Below are 13,016 nucleotides of genomic sequence, written 5' to 3'. Positions count from 1 at the left end.
TTACTATCATTATTTGCACACATTGTATAAATATTCTGTAAAATGGCCAGGAGGTGGTCCTTTAGAACAAAGAAAAGACAAGGACAAGGCCACACATGTCTTTAAGCTAGTGTGATTGTGTATGGCAACACATCACAACACTGGATGAAATTAACAATGGTTCTAACAAGACTTGCACCTGGTTCTGCAGCATAGTTCTCCTCCTTGTTCTACACATTAAAATCTTATCTGCATTATACCTGCAAAATCAGTAAACAGACCTTTCAATACAAATCTCATTTTCCCAACAACAGTCTCCAGTCATTGTTTTCACCCCAGGCAGCTATCCCATCACCTGAATTATATATATATATTGAGATTTGTCTTTTACCATGTACTGTTGCATTTTATATGTAGACATGTTTAAGAGTGAACATAATCTGTCTTTTATCCTTCTGTTCTTCTTTCTGTCATGTAATATTCAGCAAATAAATAGTACATTGTGCCCTCTGATTACCCTCCATTTTTAGATCATTTCATGTCCATGGAGATTCAATTACTGGCTGAATATAGTTGATTTATGCACCATTCAGTGCCGCTCGTTTGAAAATCAGAAAGAAATATAGAAAATATGCATTCATCAGTGACTCTAAATGCCATAATGAGGCGAAATGGTACTCAGGATTAAAATGGTTCCTTCATCCATTTGATGTACTATCCTTTTTTACTGTGTAAGTAGCTGTGTGTGGAGGAAATTGTAGCTATTGATGTCCTTGAACTTTTGCCTAGTTAAATAAATTCTAATTAGATTAGAGCAAGAGAGTGCATGTAAAGACAGATTTTTTCCTTTGCTGATTAGAGTGGGGAAAAAATATATGCATGGGGATCCCTTTTTTTGCACTGGAAAGCTCATTAAGGCTGCTCTAACAGAAGTGCAAGGGAAGTGGAAGGAAATGGATTTGTCAGCCGGCCTCACTAACAGATCACAGTTTGTTTGTTTGTTTGTTGTGTGAGTAACACAGAATGAACAAGTGGCAGCCTTCATATGCGGAAATGTTTGATGCATCACTAATTGCGGTGTAAGTTTTGATTTTATGCATGTACACAGCCGCAAATCTTCAACACAAGTATTTAGAAACTATTTTTTCATTCATTTTAACACTGCCAGTAACATTCATTTTGACATATTCAACCAAGCAAGATTAAAAAAAAAAAATACTGGGAAAGATTATGTAGAATATGCTAAAGCCAAGACAGACTTTTCTGCCAATTAACGGCTTCACCTGGTACCGTCAATGAATGGAAGAAAGACATATGGTTCAAATTGCCTCCTTTTAAAGCCTTAACGCACTTTTGGTGAGAGGCAGCAGACGTGAGAGCTTTGACTGCGTATCAGACAGGTACATCGACAATAACGTGAACTAGCTGACAATAGGTCAGACAGGCTATTCAGCCAAAGCTATCGGGGGCCTTTGGTGTCGTGGGCCTTTAAAACTCACGTTTCTCTGCAGTGAGTGTGTTGCCAGCTCCCTCTTTCAGTGCTCTGCAGAGCACAGCTGAATGGACAGCGGCCATTGTGTGCTCAGATAATGCACTTCAATCATCCTTAATGTCATCACAGCCAAAAAGGCTCAGGAGCTGAGTCAGAGAGGCTTTATTTCCTCCCATATCCGAGAACAAAAATGGAAGTTTAAATATTAAGATTTAGGACTGCACTTGTTTTCCACACTAAATGTACTGACCAGCTGTACTTAGACTAGTTTATAAGGATGGAAATGTGACTGAAATGCTGCTATAGTTGATTTTCGATGCACGTTGGAAGTGGCCTGTGGGAGAAAAACAAATCAGTAGTCATGTTAGGGTGAAGCTGATTTAATTTACTCTGAGTTTTACTTTTTTTCTTCTTTTTTTTACATAACACTTAATATTCTGGACATGGTATGCTGCAGGGAGAGCTTGTGGTGTGGTAATCAATTCCATATATTGGCCAACGGTAAGATGTTGAGTGGCTAATTGACCACCGTAATGGTGCATGGCTCTGTGGTGGTGGACGATGGAGACGTGCACATTAAAAAACAATTAATTTCCAATACTAATGTCACTCTTGGCTGCCTCTGCTGCTGCGTATAACAAGGAGCTGTCACTGATTAGTAGTTTCATACTTCATCTAGGACTTGATCCAGGCTATGTAACAAGGCCTTTTTTGATTCGATTGAGACACACACTTTCTCTGATGATTTGATTTGGTTTTTTTTATGTATTTCAAGCATTGTTCTCCTTGTTTGCAAAGCTCAAGGTCATGGTCTAGTCAAGGACTGATATAGTTTTCTGCTTTTAGCCACTGAGTCAGATTTATTTCACTCTTGTCTACAGCAAACTTCAAGCTGCATCAGACAGAGTTATTCTTTGGCATCTCCACATGGGAGAAAGACATCTCTATCAAAGTTGGAATAACTTCACTTTCCAGAAATTATAACATTACTTCAATAAACACAATCTCTTAGCTCTCTAAAAAAAAGGCCAGCAAGTTCAGCCATCATGATTAATTTGTAGTGTTTGCTGGCTGTGTTTTCCTTCAAATGTTGATTTATTACGTCTAGCACATGTTTATTTATTCATTCATATGCACATGGGTATTTACTTTGAAATGGTTACAGTGCTCTGCAACCATATCAAAAAGAAATCCCCACTTAGGCAATAGTTTGATTATCGAATCACAGAAAATTAATGTATCTTTTAAAGTGTCTTAATGATACGTTTCATAATCAACTTTATGCCTAGAAATATGTAGATGTGTTGATTATTTTATTTCTATTGATACATGAATGCTGCTCCCACCCAGAACAGTGATGTTTTTGTTTTAAGTCACATTGGCAAAATAGCTGTTTGTACTCAGGCAAAGCAAGTTGCATGTCAAGGAAATATCTACCAAAATAAAAAAACTTGCAAATTTATGGAAATGTTTACTCTCCTGCTCTTCATCAAATCTTATAATGATGAATAATCATATAAAGACTTCTAGTGGAAAATAACCCAAGACCTCATCCAGAATAGCAAAATAAAAACAACACGAGCTGATTATTCCAATGTTAAACTGTCCCCTTTTTATAGATTTCACACAATTATTTTGCCCTGCTGAAATTACAATTATCCTCCACAAAGACTCAGCATAATTTAAACAGTGCTATTCAGCATTTTTTTTAATTAAGATAATGTTTTTATCTATGTTTTTTCTAATTACGGTAACTTACCAGTACTTGGCATGTCTTTGATAGAGGGTTGCAAAAGTTTGAAAAAATAAGACTTTGAATACAAGCATTACACTTAAAATATGAACCCAGCAGTTTATTTTGGATGCAATATCATCGCTGAACCTGTGGTTGGCTGTTGGATGGAAAAAAGGGATAGTTATCATTGTGAGAAATACTAAAAGAGACATTTTACTGGAGGCACATTTTTAACCCCGTAAAAAACATTGTGCTGCGAGTTTTTCTCTGAATTGTTCCGTGAATCCAGAGATCATCAGGTGGTTAAATCCCCTGCCTCTTGAACTAAATGCCCCCCTTGTCTTGGGACTGGATCCCTGCAGTTTTCTCTCCAGTGTTTTTAATTTGCTATCTCCCTCAACCATTTTTAAGTCTAAAAAAAGAATAGAAAATCCTACATTTTAGAGGAACCAAATCTGACTTTAAAATGCTCATTCTGATGTTGATGGAGTTCACTGAATTTTATGATTAAAACATGACTATTTATAGAACTGATAACATAGTGTTAAGTGAAAAACAAGCACAATTATATTTTTACCTTAAACCAAGGTGGTTGGTTATCTGGTTATTTTCTGACTAGAGATTCTTTTTTCAAAACTGAACACATTATCATTTTTATATAAATAAAAACACTGTTGTTTTGAAAGGGGAATAAGGAAGGATAATATATTGCAGCACAAATACATGATGCATTTAATTTTTAAAAAACACAACCATATTACAATCCAGTGCAGCCATGCATGGCTTTGAAATTTGCAATAACTGTGATGGCTCTCATGTTCCCAGACTTGGCATTAGAATCCATTAAATAAAATCCCTACTGCACCACTGTCGTGCTCTTGTCTGAGGTCATTTCCGCATCGCCACTGTGTCCTTGTAATTATTTTGGAGAGTGTATTTGCTTTAACATGAGCTTAGCCAATGAGCGAAGACAGGGCATGTTGCAGGCATCTTCCTCATGACTAACTTGCATATGACAAAATGTTCCCTGTACTGATAGATGCAGGATGGCAGTCTGTAGCACTGGGTTTTACCACCACAAAAAGATCAGACATGATTGGTGCTGTGGAAAAGCTGACAGTATGAATTATGAAAGTCTCATTAGGGGCTGTTGGAAATGATTTATCTTGCCACGAAATATGGCCATCCAACCACATTAGCCTCCATGGTTACAGAGTCCATATTGTGTTTGGCTCTTTTAATTTCTTAGGTGTAGCATTTTCAGTTTATTAGTGAGTAGTTTCCATAGACGGCAAACCATCACTCTATTAAATGGAAGGTCATTACTTGGTATGCCAAGCAAAATGGCTTAGAAAAGGACAAGGTATGCTCTTTGAAAATTGGCTGCAGCCGCAAAGGTGCTAAAAAATGTGTCATGTTTCTCACTTGACAGATGCATTGCTTGGCTTGGTGGCATTGAGCTTGGCAGTGTGTTTGACTGCCAGGTCATCCACCAGGGTTGTGTGTTTCTATAGTGATGCCAAGAGCTACCTCCATAGTCTCTTCTATGCCCCTTAGCAAGAGCATTGTAGTGAAGCATACCCTGAAAGATAATCATGCATAATTTACTACAGCATATTAAGATCATATCCTGCTGGTCAAAAAGGGAAAAAATATAAATTGTTTCGAGGCCAAAACTTACAAGAGAATATTTCATGAAGTGCTTTAAGCGACTGACGAGTGTCCCAGATTTGAGAAGGCTTCAGCTTTTCATGCAGTATGAATTGTGTAGTTTTTTATACCATTCATGTAACATTACTTCTCTTTCTGAAATGGTTTCATTAGTAATCCGCTTCCATCCTTGTTTCTGTCGGCGCACAGTAGTCCTTTCAGTTGTGTCCCTGCAGCAGCCCCACTTTTAGTCATGGGTGGTTCAGCAGAGTCGCTTTTTGAAAAGGCTGGTGATTTTGCAAGTTATAAGCTGCAATCTTGGCATTGCTTTCACTTGAAAATGCTCTATAGGCGGATCCATTTTCTGATAGCATCATGCAGCTGAACTGAAAGCACGACACATTGCTTACTTTATCATGCGGTGGGTACATCTTTGTAAAATCCCGGAATAGATGACAAGGAAATTAGTATCTTCAATTGTTGTCTTTCCCAATTCCTTTTACCCTTGTTTCTTTTTAAATCAAAATGAAGTCTTTGGGGACATTGATAAGCAAGCATTTGTTTGCAAGCCAAGAAATGTGGATGTTTCTTTTGATACTTGTGGTGACAGATTATGATAGAATAGCTTAGACTGTTGAATATATATCTAAACAGTTAGGCTCGTGAAAGATATTAAATTGAAACATGTTTGAATGAGTTGAAATGATATAAAGAGAGAATGCTGAGGCCCGTTCCCTGAAGTGAACGGAGCAGAGGGGGAATGATCTGCTCAAGGCACCCAGCAACAGGGCTACTTGATGCAGTGCTTTGATAACGTCAGAGCTCCATCTAGGTTGCTTTGTGAGGTACTGCTCAATAACCTTGTGATTTGGCATTGTGCTGTAAATTATCAATGCAATCGGCAGTAGCCACTCATTTGTGTGTACATCAGTCATACAAAATATGTCTTCTCTACTAACAGCAGACTGATTTCGGAGTGCTTGTATCGCCACACTCACTCCATTTTCAGGCGAGTTCACACGACTTCTCAATGGAGGTGCAGTGGCAGTTGCAAAGAATTCTAATTTGGCTTCAATCTAAGTCATTAGGAGAGTCAACAGGAAGCAAACAGATGGCAGAAGGAATATGATGGATAATTGTACGTCTCAGAGGACAGTTCGTAATTTGTATCTGATTCTGTGCAACCCCCTCATTTTTTTAATGAAGGACTAATTGAGTTTTTTGAGATTGGCTCAAGCATATGGTCGCATCAATGGTGAAGGGTTTGTATAATGGCTGTAAGGAGATACATTGAGGACATTGGAGAAGATTCATAATACTAAGTTCATGAATGATAGTGAGATTTTTTCAAGGTTTGAGAAACACTTAAGAGGCCGTTTAGATGTGGAAATGCACTAATGAGCTAAAGTATGACGCATCTCCATTAAGTCACAATCATCATCATGTCTATGATTCTTTTTTTTATTAAAAAGATACTTACTGTGCGAAAATAAAATGTATTATTATGCCTCCAAAATGTTGGAATAAAAAAACCAGTAGTTGGATCTGTACTTTATTATAATTAAATGTATTTTCAATGTTTTTATATCTGTCTCTTTTATGTATTTTACTGTAATACATCATGACTGATTTTCTATTGTTTTTCTATTATGTTTATTCTTCTCTCTATTGTAATAAACGTGTGTTGATTGTTAATTGTTTATTTTGTAGCGAAAAACACATAATTAACAATAACAGGTTTTTAACTATTTTCTGCATCGATGTCTACGTTTTATTACTTTCAGGAAACAAGCAAATAAAAAGGCGCAGTCAGCAAAAACAACATTTTGAAGGACCTTAAATTATATTACAACTGTTTTAGCATGTGGTCACTCTTGACTAAAAGTCAATGTCTGCTTTTATCGTTCGGCATACTTCCATTGTAATTCCTGACTGACTGATCACAAGCCCAATACACTGTATCTAAGAAGAATACAGAATGGACTTTAGGCGTGTTACAACCCAAAGGTGTGCTTCATTTGACCAACATTTGACAGCAGCTCAGTTGATGAAAAATGGTTTGACGAAAGTCATAGGAAGTGAGGTATTTTTCATCCTGGTCTGCGTAGACTGTCCGCCTGTCTCTACTTTGGGAACTCACACTCTTTAAAGTGTAGTGGTAATGAAGTGGCTCTCATTAAGAGTTACATTTGTGACAGTCAGTCAGTCAGGCAGGAATGCATGGAGGGCAGGAGGCGTAGCGCCCCTGATAGAAGCTGCTCGTAGGGGCCTTTGAGTAAAGGCTCATTTCATGCAAGGTTAGACACATCAGTCATTGGACATGGGGCTGGCTTTTACTGCCTTTCAATGAAATTACACATGGAACGTGTCCACACAGTGAAGATGAACCTGAAAATCAAATATCTTCCATTAGGGTTTCTGCTGCTGGCATTATCACTGTGGGTGTGTAAGCCTAAAATTATCTGCATGCACTGAATCAAAGCCTCAGTGATGACAAAGGTCATGGACCCAGGGAACTTTCATCCTCTTTGATTGTGTGTCGAGTCTGTATTTGTTTGTAATGTGTGCTGCGAGTACTTAGTAGTGGGACATTAACTAAATCAAGCGTACGTTTGGCCACCAATTAAGCTTGAAAGCATCAATGAGCTGTGATGGTTAAAAAAGCTTTGAGCCCACCAGATCAGGCTCACATGAATAGTTTGGCTTGGGCAGGAGAACACTGTCCAGAACTATCCATGTTTGCACATCTTTGACACTGCGATGAAGGCCTGTGCAGGAAACAGCACATTTAGTAACACTGTTGCCCTAAAATCCGAGCCCCGGTACCCCCGTTATAACCTTCATGTATTGTCACCTGCTGAGGTCACAGCACTGTGGTTGCTTGATTGCACAGCCAGTAATTTGACTGGACATTTTTGCCAAAGGTTTTCATTGTTTTGGCTGTTTCTGCTTCATCATGCAGTGCTGGCTTTGCAAACAGATGCACCCTTTGAGATCAGCTACTAAAGCTCATTAAAACAAAAGAGTTATTATCCTTTCCACTGCGGCCAGACACAATAAGATGAACTTCCGAAGCAGTCTGGCTCAAAAGACCAGCCGCTAAATAACTTCTGTTTCTTAAAGTTGAGTCGGGTATTTTAGCCCTTAAATGTCGAGTCTTATCCCTCACCTCTTTATCATTCAACTGATTTGTTGATAATCCCTGACAAAAACGAAAAAATGGCAGCCGTTATAAATTGATGGCACAGCACAGTGGCAGCAGCAGTTCGGCTTGCTCTTTTGAAAATATCTATTCTGCACAAACTTGAAGTAATTGCAGGTTCGATGTAGATGTGTTACTGAATAGGGTGCTAATTTTAACTTACTTCAGCTAATTCGGACTTCTTTAAATTGTAAAAACTGAACTACAGGCCGAGGGTGTTGGTCTTAATTTTCATTTGCCTGTGGGTTTGTGTGTGAGTTTGTGTGCATTTGCAGGTGTCTGTATTTCTTTAAAGTAGATTTAGATATTTGTGCTATACATAAAAAAGATCACGGATAAAGTTTGATTGTCCCACCTTATATCTCAGCTACAAAATACTGGCAATTGTATCGAGAGGAAATCATGTAGTTGTTTGGATATCAGTATGAAAAGGCAGGCTAAGAAAATAAACAGCAAGTACGGGTATATATTTGACCAGGGGTCCCTCTTTACAATGTAAACTGCATCTTTAAACACCTTATTTATTGCAGTATGATGCAGGTTGTGATGATATTAATTATGGCCTTTAGCCTCACTTTGTTCAGTTAATACAGCACACTGTTCATTTACAGCATTTCCATTACAGTACCGGATACATAGACTAGCTTATGACTGCTTTATTTAAATGCCAAATGTTCCCTCAGTTCTAAGTTAATGTCATGCATTTAGTTTTGTCCACAATATACTGAATATAAACTAAATTAGGTCTACTTGTAAGATCCTTCCTCCTCTTTCCCCCCGTTGGATTCAGACTGTTGTAGATTATTTACTCTTTTCAAATGCTTGCTGGAACAAGCTGCATGGATTTGACCTTGTTTTAAAATATGTTGCCTGCTGGGAAAGTAAAAGTGGCAATTGCTGACCTGTCTGCCAAGGTCACTGATGTAATTCAGCTCCATATTTAAGGCAAATCTATTTAATCATCCATAATTATTTCAAAATAACAATGCCACTATTACTCAGTTTTGTCAAGGCTGCTACATTTATTGTTCACAATTAGAACTCTAGGTAATTTCCTAATTCTCAAGCTCAAAACGCATGCTTAGTCACGGTTTAATGCCAACAAGGGTATTCGCATGCAAACCAAAGTGAATGAATCTGTCATTGCACGAAAGGACAGAACGCTAACAATGAAGGATTTCTCTGAATGGCATTGCCCCTCCTAGTCTGTTTGAGCTTGATGGATATCAATAATAAGTGTTCACTTCAGTCTTGTCTGAAGGGCAGACACCTCATTAATCTTAAACTTAATTTTCTTAAAAACACACTGCTCTGAATACTGGCCAGAACATGAAAACGATACCATCTCAAACTGAGGAAATAAAATGACACGCTAAATGCATCATCTGCGCTTTCTGCCTTGTAATACAGTGAAGACACATTGTTTTGGGCTGCTTTGAATAATGGCAAACAGCCTGCCCCATCAGGTATTAAAATGCAGGTTTGATGTTCACGTTTATATAGCTACGGGCTTGAATTAAATCAAATTAGTTCAATTATTCCGTTGTGCTTATTTCTCAGAAGTTTTTTGGTGTCATGTTTCGAGATCTTTCTATTTTCCATTCTACCTTCAGGCTCTGTGAAACACAATGTTAGGATTAACATCTTGGCTTTCTGGCATCAAAAGAGATTCCAGTCTTGTACAATTAAAACTGAGACTTATTATGCAATAGATTACCCATTTTTTATTTGTGTACTAACAGGTTTAGCTTTTTTTTAATAGCTTCCTGTCCAGATTGATGAAGATATAATTACTCAGGCATCAGTGATGAAGACATGAATCCATGATGATGAAAAACATCTATTTAAAATGTGTGAAGTTTGATTTATACAGAGTGTGCTCTGTAATGAGTACACAGTAAGTATCTAACTGACATCACGCTTAATGACATTTTTATAATCCCTTTCATGTTTCAATGATTGTGTTGCATTGTTCATCACAAACTGCATAGAGCTAGATGAGATTAGGTGTGACTGACTGCAGGGCTAATATCAATGTTTAATAGGCTGAGTTGATCAATGTTTTGCCGAGGCAAATCATTTCATAAGGTATGATGGAGTTACGATCGATGATAGGCAAGGACGCTCATGTTGATTAGAATTTTAAAAGGACAATGTAGAATATAATAGCCTGCAGCATTATATATAGGTCGTCCTTCATACAGACACTGAACTATTTATTCATACAGTATTTATGTTGCTTCTTAATGTAAATATTACAACAGAGACCTACGTAGTATAAAATAAAGTAACTCTTTTTTTAAGCCCTGTGGCCTTTTTCTAGTACTGTGTTAAAACTGTTGCTTTGTTAGGGGATAAACAACAGTAGGAATTATATTACAATTGAATTTATTTATATATTATTATGTCATTTTGCATTTTTATAATTTATCTATAAAGCAAAACAATAAAAAATATGCAAAGTCATTTTTTTTATGTATTGTCCAGCCCCACTGAGCCAAGTGGCATGAAAGTGCCTCCATATGCTTTTTTTTTTATAGCTCTTAGTGTTTCGTTTCACTTGTAAATTCATCAAAAACCAGTGAGCCCTGCTTTTTGTATGATTTCCTGCAAAGAAGCAGACATTCAGGCTGACTAAATCAGACAACCCTTTTATTCTGCTAAATGGGGAATTGGTTTATGATCCAAGGCACCGTAGAGTAGAGCAGAACACAGTAAAGGGGTAACACGTCAAAGTATAAATAGTTAGCATCGCACGACTGAACGCTAAATTAAACTGCCTGCTGTTTGTCTAAGTTAACCTGCACATTTCTTTGTCCGGCACAGACTCCAAACAGTTTTTTCTGCTTAATATGAGCAAAACAGATGTGGACAAGATCAAAACAGACAGAACGACCTTTGAACGCGCTTATGAGGCTCGTTACTTTGTGCAGTCACGGTTCTGAAGATTCCAATCAGCTTCAAAAGGCTCTGATATTTGTTTTGTTACTGGCGGCTTCCTCTCCTTTCATTATACCCTCGAAATATTCAAATTTCGTATGCAAACACAACTTTCCTGATGCTGCTGTTTGAACACAGCAGAGTCTTTTTTTTGGGTCTTGATTTATTTATTAATTTTCCTTAATCCAATCATGGAACATGTTTGTTGATATAATTTGGCTAATGCCAACAGTCTGATGCGTGGATCAGACAACTGTCTTTTCATGTACTCGAGTGATTTACCGTATAATTAGTCCTAAAATTTCAGCTTTCAGTGGAACATGATCAGATGAGATGACAGATTTCTCCCTCTAAGCCTCACTGTGAGGGAGGTCAGTCTCTCTAGGCTTACAGTTTGCCGTAGGGAATAAAGGAAACTGAGACTACAAACTACAGTAGAAGAGACGATTCAAACATCCCCATTATCAATGGCTGATGCATTGTATTGTTTAATGTACTAACATAAGCTATGTGTGAATTTGTTGTTGATGCATCACCTGCATTGCCTATTTGCAAATTATAAAATCACCTCATAAGGACCACACTGTTAAAAGTTATGCTTTTGTACAATTGAAATAGGAGATCAAAAACAATATGCATCAGCTTTCTAAGTAGGTAAGATAAATATAACAAAGAGTGTCGATTGACTTACAACAGCTGCTGCAAAGTCTTAATTTGAGGCAATACTGCAAGCATCACTTTTCTCAGTGTGGCGTCGGAACATTGTTCTCATTGTCTTTTTGTCCCTTTACGGGAAACAAAGAGGGCATGCATTGTAATGAATACAGCTCAGAATACATTTGTCGAATGATACAAAAGAAAAAGGCTCACAATATTTTGAACTGAGTAAACAAAAAAAGAAATTCTGCAAAGATGACAAACTGTTGAAGAAACTGTGGATCAATAGCATGTTATGTCCATGACCCCCTCCTCTGTGGCTTTCTGATGGCTTACACATTTTTACTTTCATTTTGTTTTCTTTTGTTTTCTGGGTGTGCAGGAGGGTGGGGAGGGAGGGAGCTGGTCTGGTGAAGTGTTAGAGTCTTAAAAAACCAATGTGAGTTTATCTGCATGTTTGTATGTGTCTACGCTGTGCTTACAAGCTCAATTAATACTTCCAACTCACCCTGATAAATTGTTGCATTGTTCTATGCCCTAGAGTCAAGGACAAATTAAATACAATCGTGTGTGGTCTTTGTTTCTAGCCATGTACTGCAGTTTCTTCGAACATATTGAAAAGAGTATGTAATAAGCTTTTGTTCTCAGAAAATCATGTTTAAGCCTAGATTTTTTATATGAACCTCTACTTTGTCCCATAGAATATGGAATGATCGGAGAGCATACAGTAAAAAGTCAGCGGCCAAGATCAGTTCATGACACAAAGGCCCTGCAGGAGCAAGCTGAATCTGCTAAATTTATGGCACAAACTGGTAATACCGTAGTTACGTTTCTTTACTTTATTTTGTTAACTAAACTTAATTTCATCATGCATGCTCTCTATTGTACTGCACCTTTTAAGTGGAAATGTTTTGCATTATTATTTTTTCATTCTCTATGGCTACATATGAAGTAGGAAGATACATTTCTCATTTCTCTTAGAGTGTTTACTTTGAATATAGAACATAATTGGGTTTTGTGGGTCTGTTTGTTTTATCGTCATATAGTGAGTTGGCAAGTGGGTTACTCATACAGTATATTCCTAGAACATGAATTAAACAGCAGTTTACAACTAAGACCCTGATGTAGCTAATTATTTCCTCCAAGGCATAATAAATTAAATGTCATTCAATGAAAAAACCCACCCCTTCAGCCAAATATGAAACACATACTTGGCAAAAGTTGAAGTGATAGATGCTGCCCTTAGAGATAAAAGGAGGCTTTGTTGCTTAATCAAGTGTGGCATCCAATAAATTAAAAACTGAATTCATCTAAATTCATAATGACTTTTTTTTAATATAAAATCAGAAAGTATTGAAATA

The 13,016-nt window shown here is 37.3% G+C and overlaps 1 protein-coding gene across 10 annotated transcripts in view; it reads left to right on the top strand.

The window, feature by feature from the left end:
* The window catches only part of adgrb3 (adhesion G protein-coupled receptor B3), a 106,151-nt gene that overhangs the window by 29,049 nt on the left and 64,086 nt on the right, over window positions 1–13,016 (top strand). For 9 of the 10 annotated variants that reach the window (XM_063875409.1, XM_063875405.1, XM_063875403.1 and 6 more), the window contains one exon: window positions 12,357–12,467. The exons of the other annotated variant lie outside the window; for it this stretch is intronic. In XM_063875409.1, the coding sequence (XP_063731479.1) occupies window positions 12,357–12,467 (111 nt within the window). The remainder of the gene's footprint in view (window positions 1–12,356; window positions 12,468–13,016) is intronic. 10 annotated transcript variants of the gene reach the window in all.

This window comes from Eleginops maclovinus, chromosome 22 (genome assembly GCF_036324505.1).
Source record: "Eleginops maclovinus isolate JMC-PN-2008 ecotype Puerto Natales chromosome 22, JC_Emac_rtc_rv5, whole genome shotgun sequence".
NCBI lineage: Eukaryota > Metazoa > Chordata > Actinopteri > Perciformes > Eleginopidae > Eleginops > Eleginops maclovinus.
Note: the sequence above shows the minus strand (reverse complement) of the source record. Positions and strands in the feature narration are given on the sequence as shown.